The sequence below is a fragment of the Poecilia formosa genome, unplaced genomic scaffold (assembly GCF_000485575.1).
Source record: "Poecilia formosa unplaced genomic scaffold, Poecilia_formosa-5.1.2 Scaffold160, whole genome shotgun sequence".
Classification (NCBI taxonomy): Eukaryota; Metazoa; Chordata; class Actinopteri; order Cyprinodontiformes; family Poeciliidae; genus Poecilia; species Poecilia formosa.
Window position 1 is genome coordinate 1,403,642 of NW_006800099.1, and position 22,107 is coordinate 1,425,748.

A 22,107-nucleotide genomic window follows, 5' to 3' on the forward strand; every position below is an offset into this window, starting at 1 on the left:
TGAGAGTTTAGATGTGGCCGTAGGCAGGGGATGAACAACGGTATCGAGGCATCAACCCCTCGGTCTGGCTGTGGCGTTGATGAATGGGTCATTTCAGGTAAGGAAGCGTGAACGTCGTCGTTCACGCAAAGCTTCGTGGGTTGTAGGAATAAGTTCTCCATTAAAATCCTCACAGTTCAAAGTGACAAAAATAAAATGCTGCAATAGAAAGTTATGGTGTGACCAGAACTTTATCTGGTTGAGCTGACAGAAGGTTGTTTGTCTCTACCGTATGAGACAAATGTGACTGTTTGTGTTTTCAGCAATTGGATTATTTCCAATCGTGACATGGAAACTAAAGAACGCCATCCACTAGAAGGGTAATTCTGTTTTTAAGCAATAGTTGATTAACTAAAAGGAAAATAATTTGTTAGGCATACTGACAAAAAAAAAAAAAAAAAAAAAAACACATTTACTTGAAATCTGCTACTTAAACTTCAATGTTATTTTCAACCCAAGACACAAAGTCAAACATGATTTTAGCAAAATATTTTAGGAAAACTAACACTCTGTTTTTAGAAATAAAGGTTTCACAAATTTCATTACACTTTTATAAATTAAGTACTTAAAAAACTGAAGACCAATAACCACAGAGAAACAGTTAAAATAAAATCACCAAACCTGATCTGTAGGGGTGTAACAATGAACAATCGATATCTTGCATACTTTTGGGAAAACCAAGAATCCTCCCACCCCAAATTTCACGGGAATAAATGTGTCACAAACTGTTCAAAGGAATCTGGACTAAGTGTGGAGTCATCCAAGTCCAGGTTTGACTGGTCCATATTTTTACACGTTGTAAAGAATCTGTTAAGTGTAAAATGATCCCGTTCTTGTTTGACCAGCCTAAGAATATTACGATTTCAACCTAGAAATTATTAAATAGCGTTGCAATAAAAAAAATAAAAATAAGATAACCGTTTGGCGCTGGTAGAACGGAGTTCGGTGTTATTAGCAACTAACAGTCAGTCAAGATCTTTACTTGGTGCTTTGAAAAAGACACTAAGAAAATATAAATATCAATGATATGCCCCCATTTATTTTTTCTACCAAGTACTCAAAAATGCTGCCAGATTAAAAAAAAAAAAAGGTTTCTTGAGTTTTTATGTAACCAAGTGTTGTCCAAGTCCAACTCTACTACCCAACAGCAAGGCAACGACCCAAGAACTACTTCCTTTTTCATACCAAAATAGGAGTTTTAAAGAAATAGTGTTGAGCTGAAAGCCTTTACATCCAGTGCCTATAAAACTATTTGCATTAATTTCACCATAAGGATGATATTTATCACTTTGACAGCAAATACGTTTTAATTCTGTAAATCTCTTGACGCGTCATCATGCTAGACACTTATTAACAGGCATTTTACTCAAAAATACCTTGGAGATTAAGTTATAATAGGAACAATTATGGCTTTTCAGTCTTTAAGATGAGTAACTAGTTTGTGTAAGGTCTTTGTGTATCTAACGTGACAATGAGAAACCCTGGTATTTTTCCTTCAAGTTCCCATATCATCAGAATCTCACACCAACCCATGCACGGTAGCTCGAACCCGTAGATGTGTCGAAATCCGTCCCTCACAGACAGTCTGGCAAAAACCCAAAATGATTGTAGCACACAAGCTTTTTCAAAAGCACAGCAGAAAAGCAAACACCTCTTTCCAGATCCTCTCACCTCAGCAGCGAGGTAGAGGAGAGCGCCACAGTGGTCGAAATGTACGACATGAAGCAGAATGTGCCCCATCAATGGTATGGCTCTAGTGCGGCCTACTTTACTGAGCTGAGATATTCAGCGGGGAAATAAAGGAGACACACATGTCGGATAACCAGGACTGCTTTTGGTGGGTGAGAAATGGGAGCAAACGTTTTGAAACCAAGGATGCAACCTAGATAATTCTAATTGTCCTAAAAATGGACACCTGTGTCCCCCCCCACCACTCCTCCACCTCCCCGTTCCCGCCTCCCCCTGCAAGTTTCCAACATTCGACGATCCAAAAAGGTGCTTGACGAGCGGCTGAGTGGCGGCGCATCTCTCGACACGCGCTGAAGGAAATGAAAAAGGAAAACGGGCGCATTTGTGATAAATCGCAGCCAAATGTTCCTGTGTCCACAGAACTATGAATCAATGCAGTGGAGCTCAACTTATTCAACAGCAGCTCCCACCTGCCCACACACCAGCTATAAAAATAGCTAACCTACTCAGCTAGACTCCAGGACGAGGGGGCAAATCCATCAGAATCCTTGTCCTCCAGAAGGGTAAACTCTGTGCAACGCAGTGCTTACCGAACAATAAAAAGAAATGCAGCGGTGACAAACTGGACACCCAGCAAGGTCTAAGTGAGGGAGCCAAAGCCCTTTTCTAGCCATACAAATGTTATGCAACATGTTGAAGGCAACTCAAAGCTGCTGCGTTTTTTTTTTTTTTTGTTTTGTTTTTTTTCTACCCTCCAGACTCCATTAGGTTTCTAAGTGTATGTGAATCCATCTTGAGCTCTCACATTAGAGATGTAAAGGCCGGAAGCTGCACAAATAATAAAAAGATTAATGAATATAACATGGAACGGAAGTCCATTCAGAACAACGCTCATGGATAAACAATAGACATCCACTGATAGGGCTTTTATTGGCCCACACCAATTTAAAGTTTTGTCTAATGCCCTACCCGCCGCCCCAATCTCAACGGTTATAAAACACATAAAATAAATTGCAAGATTATTCCCTCTGATGCAACAAAGGATATGTAACCAACTTTCTTTATATCTAAATTTTAGACTCATTCTCAGACATTTGTAATTGGGTAAACAAAACAAAACAAAAAATGTGCAAGATTTGCTGACACACGTCTGTTTCATTGTTAAACTGAAAAAGCACATTTAGGCGCAGGATAATGAAAAAATTCTGAGTTTCAAACTTGATGCATGAAAACAAAACAAAAAAAAGTTAGATTTTTTTTTCCCAGCCTCTGAACTGCCAATAAATTGGTGTAAAAAATTAACTAAATAACTGCTAGTACATCCACATGTACAGAAATCCTGAACATCTTCAATAACAAAAGACATTAAAAGTTAGACATTAAAATTAAAACAGTTACTTTACTTTATCTAGTCAACTACAATGCACTTATTGAGCTATACCGATTATCATTATTTTTATACAGATACATCTTACGATTGCTAGTGATTATTGTATTATTTCTACACTAAACTTAGAATGACTTTGCAATGATTTCCTTGTAGTAGCAGCACAGTATAGAATAAAAATGATGACAATGACGGGTGAAAGTTGCCCTAATAATTATGAGATGGGAAATTACAAAAGGTGGAAACAGAATGGCTCCAAACTAAAAAGCTGTGCAATGTGGCTGTGGTGTTCTCTGTTGTTCACCTGAGCCAAGTCTTCCTGTTGTCTGCTGGAGGCAAAACAGGGGGAGTGTTTTTTTTTGTTGTAGAAATACTCAACTAAATTTTCTTTAAACTGCGTAATCTTTTATTCAATGGAAGTTGAAACTGATTAATTTGAAAGTATAAGATCATTCTACAATAGTTAAGGTTGCTGGAACTATAACTAGCCTGCAAGGAAGCGTTTGTTTTTGACAGCCGATTTAACCACAAAAAGAAAATGGAGAATATTGTTTTGTGCAAAAAAATCAGTAGTGCAAAAAACATGGAGTCCTGCAATGAACTATTTCATGCAAAACAAGCAACCACCGTTAGTTGCGTTCATGATTGCCGTTTGCAAATCCTGCAGTTAATATCTTTTTTATAAAACATTTGGAGAAAATGTATCATTAAAAAGTGAAGGGGTTGCACAAAATGTCTGACTGCTTTACTGGAACATAAGTGTGTCAACATGTTGTTGTTATTATTATTAGTAGTAGTGCTAATATTTTCCCCATCATTTCACTCAAGTCTTTTATTCTAATAATTACACTCAGCTTGTTTTCACATTAAATCTGTCAACTGTAATTATTGCGATTTAAATGATTGTTTAAACGGGTCTCTCGTAGAAATCACCTGTAGAAATAAACCTGAAGTCAATAAATGGGATACTTCAAAATGACTTCTATTTTTTTCCTTTTTGCTAATGTAGATGTGTTAAAAGTCCAAATATTGTGGCAGATTTTCACACATCATCTCATTAAAATCTCACTAAGAATTTCTGAAACTGATTCAAAGATCATTTGTTGCAGATCCAAAGCGCAGGCATAAAAAAAAAAAAAAATTAAAAAGCTTTTGCTTTGTGTTACAACCAAGTCTTATTTCTCTACATATTGCTTCATTGCATTTACTTTTGCAGCAGCAGCAGCAAAAGGGCTTTCTTCATGCGGGAGCTGGTGTTTTTACTGTTGGAAAACAAATAGCCCAACAACTGCTGTACATAAATGAGCAAATTGCTTAACAGCTCAATCTCTATCAGCAACACATGCTTCCTAATGCACCCTGCTTCTAGAGTTGCTACGAATGGCAACAAAATAATTTCACAAGTTTCTTTTAATAAATGGCAAGACGTGTCACAGGCTAATTACAGTTTGCAGCATGGACACACAGCGCACTGAGATTGCTTTGTTATGAGCTCGGCAGACACTAGAAACTCCCTGAATATGCTATTTGAAGTTCAGAGCATGCAAAATATTCTTTAGGCTCTTACGACTAAGGAAGTTGCATCACAGTTCATTCACTGTGCAGAGAAGGTCACAAAAAAAGAAGAAGAAGAAGAAGAAGAAAAAGAAGAAGAAGAAGAAATTTGCAGACATGCGTTATTTACATGCCGGTCAAGTAAGAGAAAAATTTTAGATGCAGTGTGCAAGTTGTTAAAAAAAACAAAAAAAAAAAACTTACAAACAAAAAAGGTTATTAAATAAACTAAGAAGAACCGAAAAGAAAATTTTAATTCTGAATATGTCAAATTCAGATCCAACAGGTCAGACCTCTCAGAAAATCTGTATTGACCAGAAAACCTATATCACTACATATTTAACTTCATACTTTTTTGAATTACCTTTAGAAAAATAAAATCACGTTATAGGGATATACATATAAACATGGATCATCGTGTAATTACTGCTTTTTGGATAGAATTAAACGTAACTGCTAACGTGCCATCAAAGCACACTTTAAAAAACTCAAATAGGCAAATCAGCACTTTGCATTAAAAAAAATGCACAAACACAACTATGGAAAAGCCAGTTCTGTGCATTTCTAACCATCATCCACTTCTAAATAAAAAGAGAATAAGAAAAGTCACAAATGTTAATGACTTAAAGAGCTATGTGAAGTCCTAATTTTCCATTTTCTAAATTTGACCATAATAACCAATAAAACTTGCAACAGTTTGATCCCTGGTGCAGATGAAATCATTCATCAAGGAGAGGCAGTAGCACAATGGAAATGATTAATGACAGGTTTTTGGAAAAACGTGTGGCTGAAAAACAAATTGTATTTACAATTGTTTTACATTTGTTTATCAAAGTATGTGTTTTAGTGGTTCAATTAAGGTGTTTGTTTTTTTTTGTTTTTTTTTACACGTCTGTGCCCAGGAAACCTTTGTTTCATTATTTGTCCGTGCTTTTCACGTATACGCCCCTGGTCAATTTGAATGCCCAATGTTTTTTTTTTTCCCCCAACTAATCAGAATTCATGCAGCGCATTTCAGAGAAATCATATTAAAAGCCTCATAGTGAAACCTGCCTTCCAGTTAGCAGACTGGGTAGCATATTTATTAGCATTGCCAAAAAGGCCCAAGACGGTAAGTTGCCCACACAGCAAAACAAAACACTGCGAGCGATAACGGAGCTTGAACGTTTTCATGCTACATACCGAGCAGCAGCAATTTCAGCTCTCTCCTGGAGTCCCGCTTGTCTCGGCGGAGTTGTTTGTCAATTTCTGCATTGATTCGTTTCGACTCCTTCGCCTCCTCGCTCAGGCAGCAAGCCATCATGGACTCCAGAGTCATCCCCCCTGGTTGTGGCAGCCCGGATCAAACGGGACCTGACGAACACTGGCTCACGGTTTCCGTTTCTCCCGAATCCCCGGCCCTCGCTTGGCTCTCAAGCAAGCGAAGGAGGAGGCGGTCAGTCGGACTGGACTGGACTGGACTGGACGGACGGATGGATGGTCGGGGCTGGGGGAGGGGAGACTTAGCCAAGGGGCCTCGCTGTCAAGTTGTCCCCCGGCCGGGAAGAAGCGCGACTTCACCCGGATGTTCCACCGTAAATCACGGGAGATTCACACTGGAAACGGGAGCTAAGGACTCCTCTGACTGCACCGCTCTGAACACAGCTTAGGTTTTTTGCTTTTTTGTTCCTAATGGCAGCAACTTAAAGCCCCTTTAGGTTTTTTTTTTTTCTGTCACTGCCTTTTCCAATTCAATCTTCACCATCCGTCAAGAGTGGTTCAAACCTGCAGCATCCAACCCGATGACAGCTGATGTGTCTGCAGTCTCTTCGGCGTTATTCCAACAACATCAGTACAACCTCCCCTAAATTAGGCCAAAGACAGTCGGGAGTGCTCGCCCTGCTAGCCCGCTAGCTCGCCCAACTAAACAGCGCCTCGGCTAACGTAGTGACAGCCCGCAGTGATTGAAACAGCAGGCTGGTTGAAGGAATTTGTCCGCCTAGCTAAAAACAACAGGACAACACCCAGTTACATCCTGAGTCATCCCGACGGTAAATGACAAAGCTAGTGCAAAAAGCTGGAAATAACGGAGAAAAATCTCGTGCCGAACCGGCGGCCCTTGCCGTAAATATGTTCACATCAAACGCCCGTCGCAGGAATAAGGTGGGCACACTCCTGGATGCTGCCAAGCGAGGCGGAGGAGGGAAGCGCGGCGTTGACTGACAGACGGCGGACTGCATGAAACAGGTTTGGGGCAGACCAATTGAATGAGCGAGGCGGGTCTCGGGGTGGGATTTGTATCCGAGCGCCCCAACTTACGTCCATGAGATGCGAAAATTGTCCACAGCATTTATAACCGTCTCATATTATAAATGTAGGACGCGTGTGGTGTGGTCTAAACAAAGTGTTTGCGAAAATGGAAAAGTATGCCTGGAGCACGGTGTTAAAGTGGAACTAGACCCATATTTTAACGGCACTGAAGCAGCACCGCCGCATAAAAAAACAAAAGCGACGTAACCAGAAGGCGAAGGTGTGCTGGAACTGCAGCGACATCTTGAGGCCAGGGGGAAGAATTGCATAAGACTCATTCACAAAAATGTGGGCTACGCAACTTCCAACAGTCCGTAAACCTCTCATATTTTATTTGCAATAAATAAGAAATTTATTGCAACTAAAATATCTTTTTAAATATGAATTTTTTTAACATAGAAGTATTTCTCCTCTTCCTTTCGGAAACATCTTAAACGTCCTTGCAAAATGCTGAGTTTATAAAACTTGAAATTTTTTAATACAAAAAAAATCTGAAAAGCATGGTGTGTTACCAACTAAAATGCCTTGCAGTCATCTACCTCCAGATAGCTAACTTGTTAACACAATCTAGTCATCTGTCATTTATTCTCAGTTTAAATTCAGCTGCCACATGAGAGCCTTGGAGGTTTGTTGGAGAACATTGGTGAGCAAACGGCATCATAAATACCAAGGAACATACCAGCAAGTGAGGGATAGAGTTGAGACATTTATAGCAGGGCTAGGTTATAAAACAACATCTCAAGCTTAAAAAACTCTCACTTCACCGTTTCTAAATTTGATCATAATAACCAATAAAACTTGCAACAATTTAGCCGTATTGCCCAGCCCTAGATCACATTTCATAATAAAAGAAAAGGGGAAGAGGATGCCATATCTGCTAAAGTTCCAAAACAAGGTTGTCCAACCAAGCAGACGGGCTAGATAAGGAAAACATCAACAACCGTAACAACCATAAACATTCAGTCATAATGAAGAATTCTTGAGGTATTTTGCAAATAAGAACGGAGGGGGAAGGGGGGAGTCAGTCTTTAGATGTGCAAAGCTGGTAGAGACACTATTGGCTTCCAGCAACATACAAAAAAAAGTGATTCTGTAAAACACCAGCTCTGGGAGGATGAATACAAAGCCATTACATCATTTCTCACTTTAAAAAAATAAAATCATACATTATTTTTTGTTTTACAAATATGCACGTCTTTTAGATTTCCACATAAAATCCCAAATAAAATCCATTGAAATTTGCATGTGGCAAAATGTGCAATAGTTCAAAGGGATCAGTATTGTAACTGCGTTAATGCACCTGCGTTTATCTGGCGGTAGAAATCATCTTCAGGTTAGGTTTTGCATTTCCGTAAGAAAACAGACTGGACTGAACTGGCCTTAATGGAGGAACTGATACCAGACAGGCAAGTCAACATGCTGTTTTTTACAGAGAAGATGAAAGCGCACACCTGTCTGTGTTCAACATCAAAAAGTGTTTATGCTTTGAATGAATAAGTTCAGTAGGTTATATATTTGCAAAGACAAAACTGATATGCCAGTTGAGAAAGCTTTCTCGGCAGCTAAACTCAGGTCCTTTGCTGTTGGAAATAGTCACAGAAGAGGCCTCGGACCTCCTCGGCATCACTTTGGTCCATGCTGGCAGGAGCCAGGGCTTTGTGGCAGGGCTGGGGGTTCTCTGCCTCACACACCTCCACCTGCCACTCTGCTTTGAAGGCATCTCCGTGGGACTCGCACATGTTGTGCAGAATGCAGCAGGCCAGCATCATGGTGGGCACCACGTCCAGCCCGCAGTCGTTCCTCTTACTCAGGCACTGCCAGCGCGCCCTGAGTCTCAGCAGCGCCTCCTCCGAGGCGCGCAGCGCTCTGCCGAGGCGCCGGTTGAACAGCTGCTGAGGCTCCGGCAGCGCCGTGCGACATCCCCGTCGGCTCTTTTGCTCCGGATAGGCCTTCATGAGCCAGCTCTGGAGCGGGTAGCAGGCCTCCCCCAGCAGCACATACCTGCAGACAGTAGATGGGTTTCAGGCTGAAAATCAAACAACACAAGGCCCTCAGGCACAAACGAGTAAACAATTTATATATTCCACTTCTGAGGCTGACCTGGTCAATCTAATCTGCTTTGCATTTCCAACTAATATTTTTCCAAACGCTTAAAAGCTTTCTTGCAGTCTCATTTTACATCTTTTATAGCAGGAAAGATGGTTTTTGTTTGATTGGTGTCAAGTTTTGTTAGTTTTATGCTCAGTATTCTGAATTCAGTTTTGATTACCTTAAATCTTAAAAGTAAGTATTTTCATTTTACCAGATTTTTTCCCCCATACATGTTGTTTCTTGTTTCATTTTAGTTGTTTTAGTTGTCAAAAGTATAATTTCCCAGCTTAAATTCATTTAAAGTTTATTAGTCTACATGGAGTTTGAAATTACGTGTAACAGAATCTTTGGTTATTGTTTTTGGGGGTTTTTTGGGAGGGGGAGTTGTTGCTGAAGAGAACAGATTTTTATTTTTGCAAAAGGTGATCACATTTTTGGGATCATTTTGAAATGGTTAAATGGTTTCGGTTCTTTTACAATTTTTTTTTTTGTTGTTGTTTTTTAGTAATTTGCGCAGCTGCAGTTTAATGTTTTGCTACCAATACACAACAGAGTGGTGAGAAAGGAGAAAATGAGTACAACAAAAACTAATCAATAATTATTGATATCAACTGATAAGAAGCACTTATATTGTGATATATTTTTCAGCCATGTTTCCAACCCCTAGATCACATTTTGTAAAAAAAAAAAAAGAAAGAGAGAAATATTAGTGAAACAAAAAGACTGAAGGATGATTTTAACTGATCCATTGTCGTCATGTGAAGGTTGTTCTGTGATGTGTTTACTTTCTTACTAACTGTACCTAAGCGGTTTCCCCATGAAGACAGGCGTTTGGGCAGGAGACAGTCCACCCTCAGCAGCTGTGGCCCACAGAGCAGAGTTCTGTAAGATCTCAGCTGGATCGGTCCCACCGGGGAAACTGGCACATACATCCCAGAAGTAGCCTTGACCGCTGATGGCAACCTGGAGAGAAAGCAAAATATGTTACAAAAGAAAGTCTAAATCGGATGTGAGCGGGAACGTGAGCCACACAGACACCTGAGACAGGACAGATAGCCAGCCAGCGGGGTTGGCGTAGTCCGACGCGTTGCTCGATGGGGTGATGATGGCTGTGTGAAGCGTTGTGATGGCAGCCACGCAGTGAGGAAAGCCCAGGTAGGAGTGGAAGAGCTGGGCCGATTCCTCCAGCTCCTGCTCGGTGGGGGGACGCAGGTACGTGGAGCTGAGGAGCGCCACGATGGCGTGGCACATGTCTCTGACACACCTGCACACGGTGGACTTCCCCACACCGAACAGGGCGCTGATGGTGCGGTACTCGACGTTGGACGCGAGACGCCACAGGGCCACAGCCACGCGCTTCTCTACCGGCAGCGCCAGCCGGAAGCTGGTGTCCTGGCGCGCCAGGCGGGGCCTCAGCTTCTCGCACAGGTAGAAGAAGGTCTCCCGGCTCATCCGGAATTTGTCCAGCCAATCAGAGGGCTGGAACTCCGTCATCACAACCCGCTCCCACCAGTCGGAGCGGGGAGTGGTTGTCCAGGGTCGGGTGCGGATGCGGACGTTGGAGCGCATTCCTCCCGCTATCATCATCTGTCGGGGCAGAGGCAGAAAAGATCAGAAGAACTGCTTTTGGAAGAGGCTGGAAGTTTCAAGCTTGCTTGTCATCCTCAGAAAATTTGGGTCTTCTCAAGACGCAAACCTGTACATCAGCTAAATAAGGTAAAAACAAGCTCTAGTCCCCTCTATATAGGTTACAAGCCAACAAGAAAGTGTTTTCTTTGGTTTATTTGGGTATGGTTTTAAAAGTACTTCCCAATAGTGTTCACATTAAGTTTTTCCCCACTTAATCATATAAAACAAATAAAGTTTAGTGTATTTTATTGGGATTTTCAGGGGATAAACCAACAAAAAGCAATTTATAATTGTACTGTGGAAGGATATGAATCATTGGTTTCAACCCTGAAAATGTAGGTTGCATGTATTCAGCCCCTTTACTCGTGAATAAAATCTATTTCCACCATCTGCCTACACAAGACACCATTTAAGTAAATGGTAAATGTAATTTACAGCTTAAATGATTTTGTGTGAAGATTTGTTAGGGAACACATGCGAACAAAAGCATCATATGTTTTTGTATGTTTACAATATTAGTAGTTTCTTCTATACAACTAGCCTTTATGAAGGAATGAATGAAAGAAAGCCACCGTAAAGAGAAAGGCTTTAAAACTCTTACCAGGAGTTTCCCTGGTGTACAAATGCACAACACAGTTATGTGTGCAAAAGGGACCCCATATCAAGAGTTCAGCTCTGGATTTGAGACATTTTAACTAAAACTGAAGTTCAAAGCGCCAATAACTATAGATTATTACCGAACCGGCTCCCAAAGCACTGACCATGAGCATCCTCCTCTGTCTCTGGAAGAAGTACTGTCGATGTCGGATGCGCCTCTGGATTTCATCGCGCCTCTGAATGTCTGCGTGGTTTATGTCTCTCCTGCGCTTCAGCAACATGTAGGTCAGGAGAAACATCAAGGAGCGCTGCTGCTCCTCCTCGTCTCCCATTCTGGAGAAATTAACGGGGAGTTAACTCGGATAAGGCGAGAGCATCATACTGAACTATCTGAACGGTTAGAGAAGCGAAAACCAAGCTATGATGTTTACTTCCGCCTTTGCGTCCAATGTCTGTTTCTAAATGGTGCTGCCATCTAGTGGTCATACGTAGTCACTGTGCCTGTAGGTCAAAGATCGAGCAAAGTCCAATTTTCACTTTTTTATTGATAATAAAACGGACTTCATAAAGTTATACAGTAAAAATACAGTAAAACCGACACCGTAGCTACAAAAAGAGGTGGTCTACGCAAATGCTGTTTGTTGTTTCTTTAACAGTTTTTTTTTATTTAGTTTCTTTGTGTTATGTTGAATATCTATCTCTTCTTCAAATCGTGACTAATGGTAGTACTTTATTGTTCTGTGCTTGTAATTAATTTTGATTTACTCTCTTCTCAGACTTGAATTTTTAGTTAGGCAATGATTTGGTAGAAGTTTCCAGACACGTTGGATTGTTTTTAAAATACCATTATTATTTTTGACACACTTAGTCACAATAGAAAAGCCAAATGGAGAATGTTTTGATTCCCCTCCTTGTCGACGCCAACGCTCTTGGGAGGATCAGGTGCATGTTCGCAACTTTGGATGAAAAAAATCTCTAAACGAGGATAGCTACTTCAATGTCTGCAAAACAAAAAAAATATATTTTTCTGTATTTTCTTTAAAATAATATATTGCTTAGTGAGCAATATTAACTAAAGGAGGTTCAGTGTATGCATGAAACTTTTGAGACACAAATCATCAGAAAGGCTAATCAACATTTCTTACAGCAGGTGTAGCTAAATTTTAGCTACACCTGCTAAAATTGTGTGGCAGGCATATTAGATTTTGATAGTAAGGTTGGAAAGACACCTCAGCCTGCCAAAATAGTCATTCTGATTGATATTTTTGTTACTTTTCCAATTTGGAAATACAAGACTTCTGAGAAATAATGACCTGCATGTTTAACTGAATCACATCCTTTAAAAAAAAAGCATGCTGTAGCAATAGATAAGATTTTTTTTTCCTTTTTGTTTTTATTGATGTGCCCAACAAGTGAAGGGCTTGTACTACTATTTCAAAATATCTCTCCCTAAAAGAATCTGTGATCTAGATACTAAAAAAGTAATTACACTTGCAGAAATATATGTTGTTGTTGTTTTTTTCTCATTAAAAAAGTTTCTGAAGACGAATACTTATAGGAGCTGATTTAATAAAATATCAAAAGTCACCAAAAGTGTTTACTGTGGTTACTGAGTTTATTGTTAGTGTTAAGGTTTGTTTTTATTCTGGAGTTTTCAGACGTGTGTTAGAGATGAAGGATTGTTTATTGCTGTACATTCATGACATCTATGTACCTCTAGGATACAACTTTTACACGAGCGATGAACAGGTCTGCGGCTGCGTTTTCAAACTCCTTCGCATCCATGTTGCCACCGGGCCCACGGGTCTGGGCTCCGGCCATGGCCTGTGCCAGTTTGTGGGGGGAGATCTTGGCGCTGGCCTCCAAGTAGCGGATAGCCTTCGCATTTGCTTCCAAACAAGCACTAGATTTAGCGTTGGCATTAACGAAGCAGTTTGCGTCACAGTCCTGGGAGGTCTCAAGCGCTTCCTTTAAGGTCCCAAGCACTGCGGAGCACAGGGCCCTGGTGGCTGGCCCCTCGTCGGGGCAGCACACCTCGGCGTAAAGCCTCTGAGCCTGCCGGATGTAGTCCGAGAAAACAGCACAGGTGAGCACGCCATGACGGAAGACATCGTAAGGGACAGCTTCGTGGTCCTGGCAGCAGAGGCGTCGTAGGAGCGGGGCGGAGGTTGAGGCAGGGACGCCGCCTTCGCTGCAGAGGCACTCCAGAGTCTGCGTGTAGAGGCCTCCTTTTACGCCCCCGCTGCCCTCTGCGTCAGGAGGGACGTCAAGGCAGGAACCATCTGGGCCCTCCGGATTCTCACTTGCCTGCCTCAGACACCCGTTAAGGTTCAGGAGGTCGTAGGCCACACGAACATTGTTGCTGAAAGCTGATCTAAAATACAGAAAAATCATACGGTCAATGTGTAGAAAAATGTCTTTTTTTAGTTTATTGTTACTAAAGATGTGTATTGACTGTTATTTTCCCAGCAGCGACAGAAAAACAGCAATCTCCGAGACAGAGGGCTAGAGACGAATAAGAGCAGGGGGATTTTTTTGGAGCTAAGTGAATAATCAAGTGTTTTGTTCTTTCTGACAACAGTGCTAAAATGTCTTATTGAAAAAATAGCATTATAAACTCAGTAAACAGATATTTTCAAAGACATTACTGCCAGTATGATAACTTATACTAATAATAAGAAATGAAATTGTTGGGATGATAATACAGTATCCCTAAAAAAAAACCTCATTGAACTTTTTCACTTTTTTCTCACATTACACCTATAAACTTCAGTGTCTTTAATTACGATTTTATGTGATCGACCAACACAAAACTGCCTTGTTGTAAAGTAGAAGATAAAGTAAACATGTTTCTAAAAATAAAAAATGCACAATAAATATTGTGGTGGTGTATCGGTGCCACCACAATATGTACTGCTGGGGTGGGATGTTCACGGTGCAGTGTTTGTTTTCTCCCAAATTTGCATGCAGGTCAAGCATCTTATTTCATCTGTATGGTGTTCTTATAATGTAAAGGACTTTGAACTGCCTTGATGCTGAAAATGTGCTGTAAGCAAATAAACTTGACTTGACTCATGAGCTCCTTCTTTTACTGTTTCCAAATAAATACGTAAAAATATGAGAATTAATAATATTTTGTGTTGATCTATCGCATAAAATCATGACATTATACTTTGCAATATGTTTCTGTAAAATGAATACATTTGAAAAAAAAATACATACGCATTTGTAAAATTGTCGATACATTTTTAAGTGTTTCTCAATCAGCAAATGTAGTCTCGCGAATAGTAATCCTACTGACAAATGCTGGTGTCTATGGGTGCCTCAAATTGAGCGATAAATCCGCCCACACCTCTGAGAGTGATGCGCCAGCCGCAGGTGCCACAGCGCCCTGTTAAGACGCTGCTGCTCGTGTGCGCCTGCGCCAGCAAGGCCGGTGCTCTGCTGCTGCTGCTGCTGCTGGTCCTCATCCCCGCATCCAGCCGTCCCGCTGTCCGTAACCGAGGCCAGGTTGCAGAAGTGGTCGGCCAGGAACCCGATGGGATCATCCGACCTGGCCTCGACCATCTTCAGAATGGCCCCGCGGAGCAGGTCCCCGACGCCGGCCTGCTCCAGGAACTCCCTCTCGCTGTCCGATTTGACGACTTTGCCCGAGGACATCCCCGAAGGAAGAGCCGCAGACCGGCGCTTCTCCTTGTCAGCCATCGCTGTTGACGTCCCGTGTCGCAGCAACGGCAGCGGAAGTGATGGAGCACCGGTCGGGAAGCAGGAAGCAGTGCGTCATACAATAATAGCGCATTGTTGAAATTTGTCAATATAATGACAGTAAAGAACAATACATTTGGATAGATAGATAGATAGATAGATAGATAGATAGATAGATAGATAGATAGATAGATAGATAGATAGATAGATAGATAGATAGATAGATAGATAGATAGATTTGGAAAAAATATACTTTATTTTGCTCATAAAATAATTTTGATATCGTACCTGACTGAAAAAAAAATTTATGTAAACATCTGATTTCTGCTCCAGATGGGTTTCACAAGGCCAAATTGAATTACAAAGAATCTATAGTTCATAAAAATAATTCAGTCTAAGCTCGAACCTTATACACTTTTTGGTTGTATTAATGATCTTAGAAAAACTGTTTAAAAATAGTACTCCATCTTCAGCTCTTCATTAAGCTTTTATAAATCTCTAATCTTTTTTAAAGGGGAAACAGTTGTTATAAAATACTATATATATATCAAATATGATTTGAAAGACATTTTGCATCTTAGTTTGACTATTTGAAATTGACCTCTGTCTCTTTAAGGAGCTCCTGCTCTTCAGCCCTTCTTTGTGGAAATAAGCAGCGTTTAGGTACCCCCTGAATGGTTGCTATGGGAGATTCAAATATGAAAGAATTAAAGCAACACTGTGGGTATGTGTGCTTTCAATTCTTGTTCAATTCGAAAAGATTTCAGTGATTAAATAGGATATTTGACTGTTTCCTGAATCGTGTGACAGAAGGATTTAAGTGGCAGCTAACTGGTTGTCTTTTCATGATACAGATAGGAGAATAAAAGTTTCCTTTAACTTTGAACATCTGAGGTCAAGTAGCTGTGAAATTATATATTTTCGATTACACACCTTCTGGTTTTATCTAGGGCTGCACGGTGGTGCAGTTGGTAGAGCTGTCACCTTGCAGCAAGAAGGTTCTGGGTTCGATTCCCGGCCCTGGTCTTTCTGCATGGAGTTTGCATGTTCTCCCTGTGCATGCGTGGGTTTTCTCCGGGTTCTCCGGTTTCCTCCCACAGTCCAAAAACATGACTGTCAGGTTAATTGGCCTTTCCAAATTGCCCCTAGGTGTGAGTGTGTGTGTGCATGGTTGTTTGTCCTGTGTGTCTCTGTGTTGCCCTGCGACAGACTGGCGACCTGTCCAGGGTGTACCCCGCCTCTCGCCCGGAACGTGAGCTGGAGATAGGCACCAGCACCCCTCCCGACCCCACTGAGGGACAAGGGTGAAGGAAAATGGATGGATGGTTTTATCTGTCCTTATCAGCAACAACACATTCATTATTTTTTTTTATTAGTTTGGATTTTAGTTGTTGGACCAATAAAACATAGTGTATAATTGCTAATGATAAAATATTATATTAAAGTCTAAAATATTGTAGCCTGCATGCTTAGCAACTTTACTGAAACTCTTAAACAAAATCCAGAGCAAAAATTGCTTACATTACTCATTAAGTACAGCCTGTCTGTTAAAACATTTAACCAAACGTGAGACACCGGATAAATTTAACAAAAACTTAATGTTCAACCTAAAAATTCTAATTTTATTGTAAAATACTCAATTTCACATAAAACCTTTAAGAATTCTGCAATACATCAGAAACAAGATGTCAACCCTAAACCAGTGAATGCAACATTCCCTCTTTTCACACCATAGGCTGTCTATTCAAGTAGAAACAATACAGTATTAAACATCTATTTTTCAGATATATACATTACATTTGTGCTTTAACATTCTAAACTTGAAAACCTACTTTAATTTAAACATTGTAAACTCGTAAAAACAGCATTAAGTAATTTAAAAACAGTGAAATGTTAAAAAGGTGGAGTACACAAAAGATTTGGTCAGTTACTGTGTGTGGTTTCCACACATTTCTAAACAACTGTGGTCTCTACCCTCAAGCACATTTAGCTAATTCCTTTTTATATTTGGATCAAAATTTGATCAACTGGGGTGTTTGTTCATCTCAAACAATTCATTAAACTTCGCAGCAGTCCATTTTGGGCTTCAGTGGAATATCTGCCGTTACATAGCGCAAGCCGTGTCGCTCTGGTGAGTGTAGATGCCGTTTTTCAGTGGTACAGAGGTATGGTTCCCATTGGCGAGGGCGGCTTTTTTTAGTGTGGCCACATCGTTGTTGATGTAGGTTGAGTGCGCCGTCAGGAAGTTCCTCTGCAGCTTGTGCTCCAGCAGCATGTGGTTCTGGGGAGGAAGGCCAAGGCACGCTCTGGACAAGAACAAAAAGAGATCAGTCAGAACTTACAATTCTTGTGTTGGATGGAACGTTAAGTTCATTAGAGAGAGAGAGAAAAAAAAACACATTCTCATTTGAAAGCAGTTCATACCTCATGATGTTTTCTATGCAGGCTCTCTGGCGGAAGAAGGCATTGACGACTGGAGTCCCTGATGGGACCAGAGGGGCCTTACAGAGGAAGGAGAGCAGAGCGAGGACGCTGTGGAAGGACTGGAAGTCCTCCTCTCCCTGAGGCCTGACTGTCACTCGCTGGCAAAGCTCAGTCAGGATAACCAGGTCCAGGATGATCGGGCTGGCCAGGAGCGAGTCCTGTTAAGATTCAAAGAGGAAAATTGAAAACTTAAGCTGAGTCAAAACAAAGCGTTTGTTTTCTTAGTTTATCTTGATTATTATGAATAACTAAGTTCAAATTAGAGTAGTATTTGGTAATAAATGAAGCTGTTAAATATAGAAGAGCTATGTCTCATATGAAGCTATTTAGATGTCTGATGGTGTGGGCAAGGCATTCTGCAGAAATGCTCGCCTTTTTTCTTTTTAACCACTAGAGGGAGACAGAGTAAAAATATCCCAAATCAAGACGAATGTGTTTAATTTGGAGTACTACAAATTTTTTAAAAATACTATCAAAAAGTGTATATTTGCCTTCTCCCCATTTACTTTGTTGACCCCAAATAAAATCTAGTACAAGTGCCTATAAAAGTTCCCTAACTAAAGAGTTTTGAAAATTGATCAATGAACAAATTTAACTTGGATGCTGTGCTTCTGTGTCCAGCTGGTAGCAGAATGAGTTAAGACAGTGTGTGACCTGCATGTGTCTCTTTGTATTAGATTTAAGGCTTAAAAAGATGGATTATCATCGGGATCAGTTGCTCCTGAGCCTCTCCGCTGTAACACTGCTTCCACTCTAATCTCATGGCGGTTTTGTTGCTGAAATGCATTGATACTAACCTCACAGGTGTTGTGGAGCGCGATGGTGTTGAGCCCGCCCATCATTATTTCGGATGTGTACTCATCCATGGCGCGCTTGCTGTCTCCCACATATGGGACGTGTTTAATCACCACCTGATGTAGGAGGGAGATGCGGCAGAGGTTCACCTTGAGCATCCACACAAAAGTTCCAGTGTGCGTTTGTGCTTTTTATATTTCACTCACACAGTGGTCAGGTTTCTCCCCAGGCTGATACAGCACAGGATTGGACTGGACCATGTCATCCACCACGTTGCTCTTGGAGATCTCCTTGGAGCGGAACTGCTGAGGGGCGGACAGGTTCTTCCCGTCGTTGTTGCCGAGGTGATTGTAGCTGACGATGGACGTCGGCTGTCAAGGCGAAGCAAAGCTGCTGAATCCTGGATTACTTTCCGTCTAAAGAAAAAAAAAAAGTGTACTATCTTACCTTGATGCCTGCGCTGACCAGGAAGTCCACCAGAACTGACTTGATTTTGGTCTGGCCGGACTTAAAGTCGTCGCCGCCGATGAACACGCCTCTCTGCATGGCCAGCTCTATGGCCCCGGGGACGAAGGTGTTCTGCGGAGAGCCGTTGATGTAGGCGCAGTCCTCCAGAATGCTGGCTACGGCAAACAGAGTGGAGGGAGAAATCTCTGCTGCTCCAGCCTGAGGAGGAGGAAAAGTGTGCAGATGAGAGAACTGAAGACTTCAAACCAAACCTGCTCAATGCAACCTCGTATAGAGCTCTTTCTCACCTGGATTCCAGCCAGCAGGTTCTTGGCTGAGTCACTGACCCCTGGGACGATATCGCAGAAGCGCTCCGTGTTGGCCGTCCACAGAACTATGACTTTGTCCACGCCGCTGGACCGACGGAAGTCTCTAATGTCAGCTCTGATCTGCTCCATCTGGAAAATCATTTACATATTTTCTTTTAATAAAATGGCACAATAACAGCTAAAATTGATCAAAAATAAAAAGAAAAGGGGAGTGGCAGCATCCGTTACCTGCTCCGCCATGGTGCCAGTGAGGACGTTGTCAGCCCGACTCTCCTGGTTCGCTGCAATAAATTCGGGTATATAGATGGAAGGCCTTGGTTTGAGGCTGCTCATGTACGGTCGCAGCTGCTCCTGCAGGGACCAGTCCAGCACCTGCGCTCGCTCCATTGCTCTGCCCAGATCCAGTGAGGAGATGTCCCAACCTGAAGACATGGATCCATCACAAATTAAAGGAATTTTACTTTTACGACACAGATTAGCTAGAGAAACGTCACTATGCTCTCTGTTCCGATATGAACATTAGTTCATATCAGAGCCAGCACTTGGCAGCAGTTGGTAGACTTTAAATTTATCGTTTCCCATTAAAACACAAAGATACTCATCTAGATTGTCATGTACTATGCAAAATTTGTACTAAAAATAGTATTCCCCACAATGAAACTTCAAGAAATCTTTTAAATTAAGCTCTTTGTTTACAAAGTTGAGTGAAAATAAAGGACTCATAAACACAAATCTTCTGTCTTACAAGTACGGAGATCTTGGGGGCCCCCTGCTGGCCTGGAGGCCCTAAGCAGTGTGATTGTTTGCTTATGACTTGAGCCAGCACTGGTTCACATTCACTTGCTTTCCATTGGATTTTCAAGCCACAGCTTTAAGGTCAGGTTTTGCTAACAAAAGTCTCCCTGTCTTCACTTTCCTACATAATCGCATTGAGGTGTTACAGGTTAACCCATGAGGTGAATATCTGGGGTTCTCCATACCGTCAAAAACAATGTCATTAGGGTGCACCATGGGCAGCAGGTCACGGAACGGCACGTTGACCTCTCCCTCCAGCCCTGACCCCAGACAAACAGTGGATGCCTGCAGCAGGGAGCCGTAGTAGTTTGCTTTCTAAAAGGAATAGAGATGAGAGAAAGGGCAAAAAAGAAAGTGAGTTCATTCTGTTACAGGTCAGATTAAACTATGTTACATCACATAAAGGAAGACATTTGGTTTTATAAGGAAAACACAAGACTTGCCCACCGGGGGTAGTGTTGCATATCTCAGCCCTTTTATGGGAGATATCTAGGAACTCTGATAGTTGAGAGTGAACACTCAACTAAGCAGGAGCAGGAAGTTGATGATCAGTGGTGGTACCAAAAGTAGTGGTGGGATAACAAACTAATTATAGCATTAGACAACATATATATTAATTAGCTTAGCAATGGTTTTCACAGAAAAAGATTTCACCACAGTTTGGCAAATGAACTGAGATCAGTGGGACTATTTACATTAGGAAATATGACTTTCTGCTCAGGGTGGCACAACAGGGGGTGACACAAAGAAACACATGCAAATAAATAAAAATGGCGATAGACTATGAATTACTAATTATGTTGAAGTCGACATCTGATTCACAGCTTACGTCCACAACTACATTAAAGGGATTATTTCTGTGCTTTTAAGGAATCTAGACTCCATTTCATCATTTAGTTAAGAATCTTAATTGTTTAGGCAAATAAGAAGTAAAAATGGATTGTCAGCAAACTGAGGTTCTCTAAGAAAATAACCCGAGTTTTAAGCATCACCAACATTCACTGACAGACACACATAATTTTGTGTAATTAACTGGATCCTACAATCATTATATTCTTATAATAATATTACTATTATTCTTAAATATAACAACTTTAAAGACTAAACTGAATTGTTCTATATTTTCTCCACTTCAAACTTGGTCCCTCCGCTCACCTTTTCTCCGTTCTTGGTCCTCCAGGTGAGACCCAGCTTATTGGCCAGGACAGCGGCGGTGACCGTGGTTCCGTTGTTGCCTCCCCAGCCCACCAGCATCACGCCCAGCCGGGGAACGCGCCGCTCGGTGCGGAATGTCATCTCGGTGCTGCTGGGGGTCACCTTTATGCCACAGAGACCAACGTCAGCTACGGAAACTGGGACAGATGGCACTTCTGTGCGCAGCCGCACATTTACTGTGATGGTAGAGGTGATATTCATGGCTATTGTTATACTGACCGTTACTCTGTTTCCCTCCTGACACACAGAGGTGGTTTGATAGGAGTAATGCGCCTCGATGTGAGTGTCTGTGTACTTCACATTGGGGCTGTTAACGTGAATGCTAGCGGACATGGCGACAGACTCTGAAAAGCAACGAAATAGTTATTAAAATTTGTAATGAAACACTTCCTGTTAGCTCCAGGCTTCCGCTAAGTAAGAAACACACTCTCTAACTAACCTATTTTTCTTCTTTAAGCGATAAGAAAAAGCTTTCAGCGCTAGTGTCGTTGTCGGATACTCTCTTAGTCCTTGTGACGAAGTAGTGACGGGTGGCTTCCGTTGGTTGGTTCTGCTAGCAGACTCTTCTTAGTATGTCGCACTCATCCGATTCTTCGCAACCAGCACGCCCCATCCCTTTATATAAGGCGCGTGGTTGCAGACAAAAGGCCAGCGCGTGGTACTGTCAGCCAATGGGAGCGCTGCTTTGAAGCTCAGCATCCTCGAGGAGGGACCTGACACAAGTCAGAAATATTCCATTCTAGAGGGTTCTGATAGAGAAGAAAATCTTCCACTGGCGTGGATCTAATGGAGGCTGTTTGTAGAATCACACAATGCACAGTTTAGTAATTCATTGCTGTATTTGATCACTTTATAACCCAATAAAGCATTTATTGAAGCTTGAAATAACAGCGTTAATAGTGTTTTTTTGTTTTTTTCATTTTGTTGCTGTCCTTGTGCCTTCAAATGCAAACGTATTAATTCAGGAGAATTGCATGCAGTTGGAAGTGCTTGCATGTATGAATACTGAATCACAAATGCTAAAAAAAAATTGGTCCACATTGACAATAACCGATTCAACGT

The 22,107-nt window shown here is 41.4% G+C and overlaps 4 protein-coding genes across 5 annotated transcripts in view; all 4 read right to left on the reverse strand.

Annotated features, from left to right (window-relative positions):
• gna11b (guanine nucleotide binding protein (G protein), alpha 11b (Gq class)) overlaps positions 1–7,166 on the reverse strand; it is a 35,783-nt gene extending 28,617 nt beyond the window's left edge. The window contains exon 1 of one of the 2 annotated variants that reach the window (XM_007564569.2): positions 5,852–7,166. In XM_007564569.2, coding sequence (XP_007564631.1) covers positions 5,852–5,987 — 136 coding nt within the window. In that variant the 5' untranslated portion in view covers positions 5,988–7,166. The remainder of the gene's footprint in view (positions 1–5,851) is intronic. The other variant, XM_007564568.2, reaches the window with a different exon arrangement.
• Positions 7,167–7,528: 362 nt separating this feature from the next.
• LOC103146575 (putative nuclease HARBI1) lies at positions 7,529–12,786 on the reverse strand. The gene is made up of 4 exons (XM_007564570.2): positions 11,440–12,786; positions 10,088–10,636; positions 9,852–10,012; positions 7,529–8,959 (listed from the first exon to the last, which is right to left on the reverse strand). The coding sequence occupies exons 1-4, from the start codon at positions 11,605–11,607 to the stop codon at positions 8,527–8,529; spliced, it is 1,311 nt and encodes a 436-aa protein (XP_007564632.1). The 5' UTR covers positions 11,608–12,786; the 3' UTR covers positions 7,529–8,526.
• A 126-nt stretch (positions 12,787–12,912) lies between these two features.
• Positions 12,913–15,148, reverse strand: tpgs1 (tubulin polyglutamylase complex subunit 1). Its single transcript, XM_007564571.2, has 2 exons — positions 14,628–15,148; positions 12,913–13,649 (listed from the first exon to the last, which is right to left on the reverse strand). Exons 1-2 carry the CDS (start codon positions 14,978–14,980, stop codon positions 12,992–12,994), a joined length of 1,011 nt encoding a protein of 336 aa, XP_007564633.1. The 5' UTR covers positions 14,981–15,148; the 3' UTR covers positions 12,913–12,991.
• Positions 15,149–16,449: 1,301 nt separating this feature from the next.
• On the reverse strand, positions 16,450–21,665 carry LOC103146577 (inositol-3-phosphate synthase 1-A). Its single transcript, XM_007564572.2, has 11 exons — positions 21,485–21,665; positions 21,265–21,389; positions 20,986–21,147; positions 20,016–20,145; positions 19,264–19,457; positions 19,015–19,164; positions 18,707–18,925; positions 18,466–18,630; positions 18,262–18,375; positions 17,405–17,622; positions 16,450–17,286 (listed from the first exon to the last, which is right to left on the reverse strand). Exons 2-11 carry the CDS (start codon positions 21,376–21,378, stop codon positions 17,085–17,087), a joined length of 1,668 nt encoding a protein of 555 aa, XP_007564634.1. The 5' UTR covers positions 21,379–21,389; positions 21,485–21,665; the 3' UTR covers positions 16,450–17,084.
• Between the last annotated feature and the right edge of the window lie 442 nt (positions 21,666–22,107).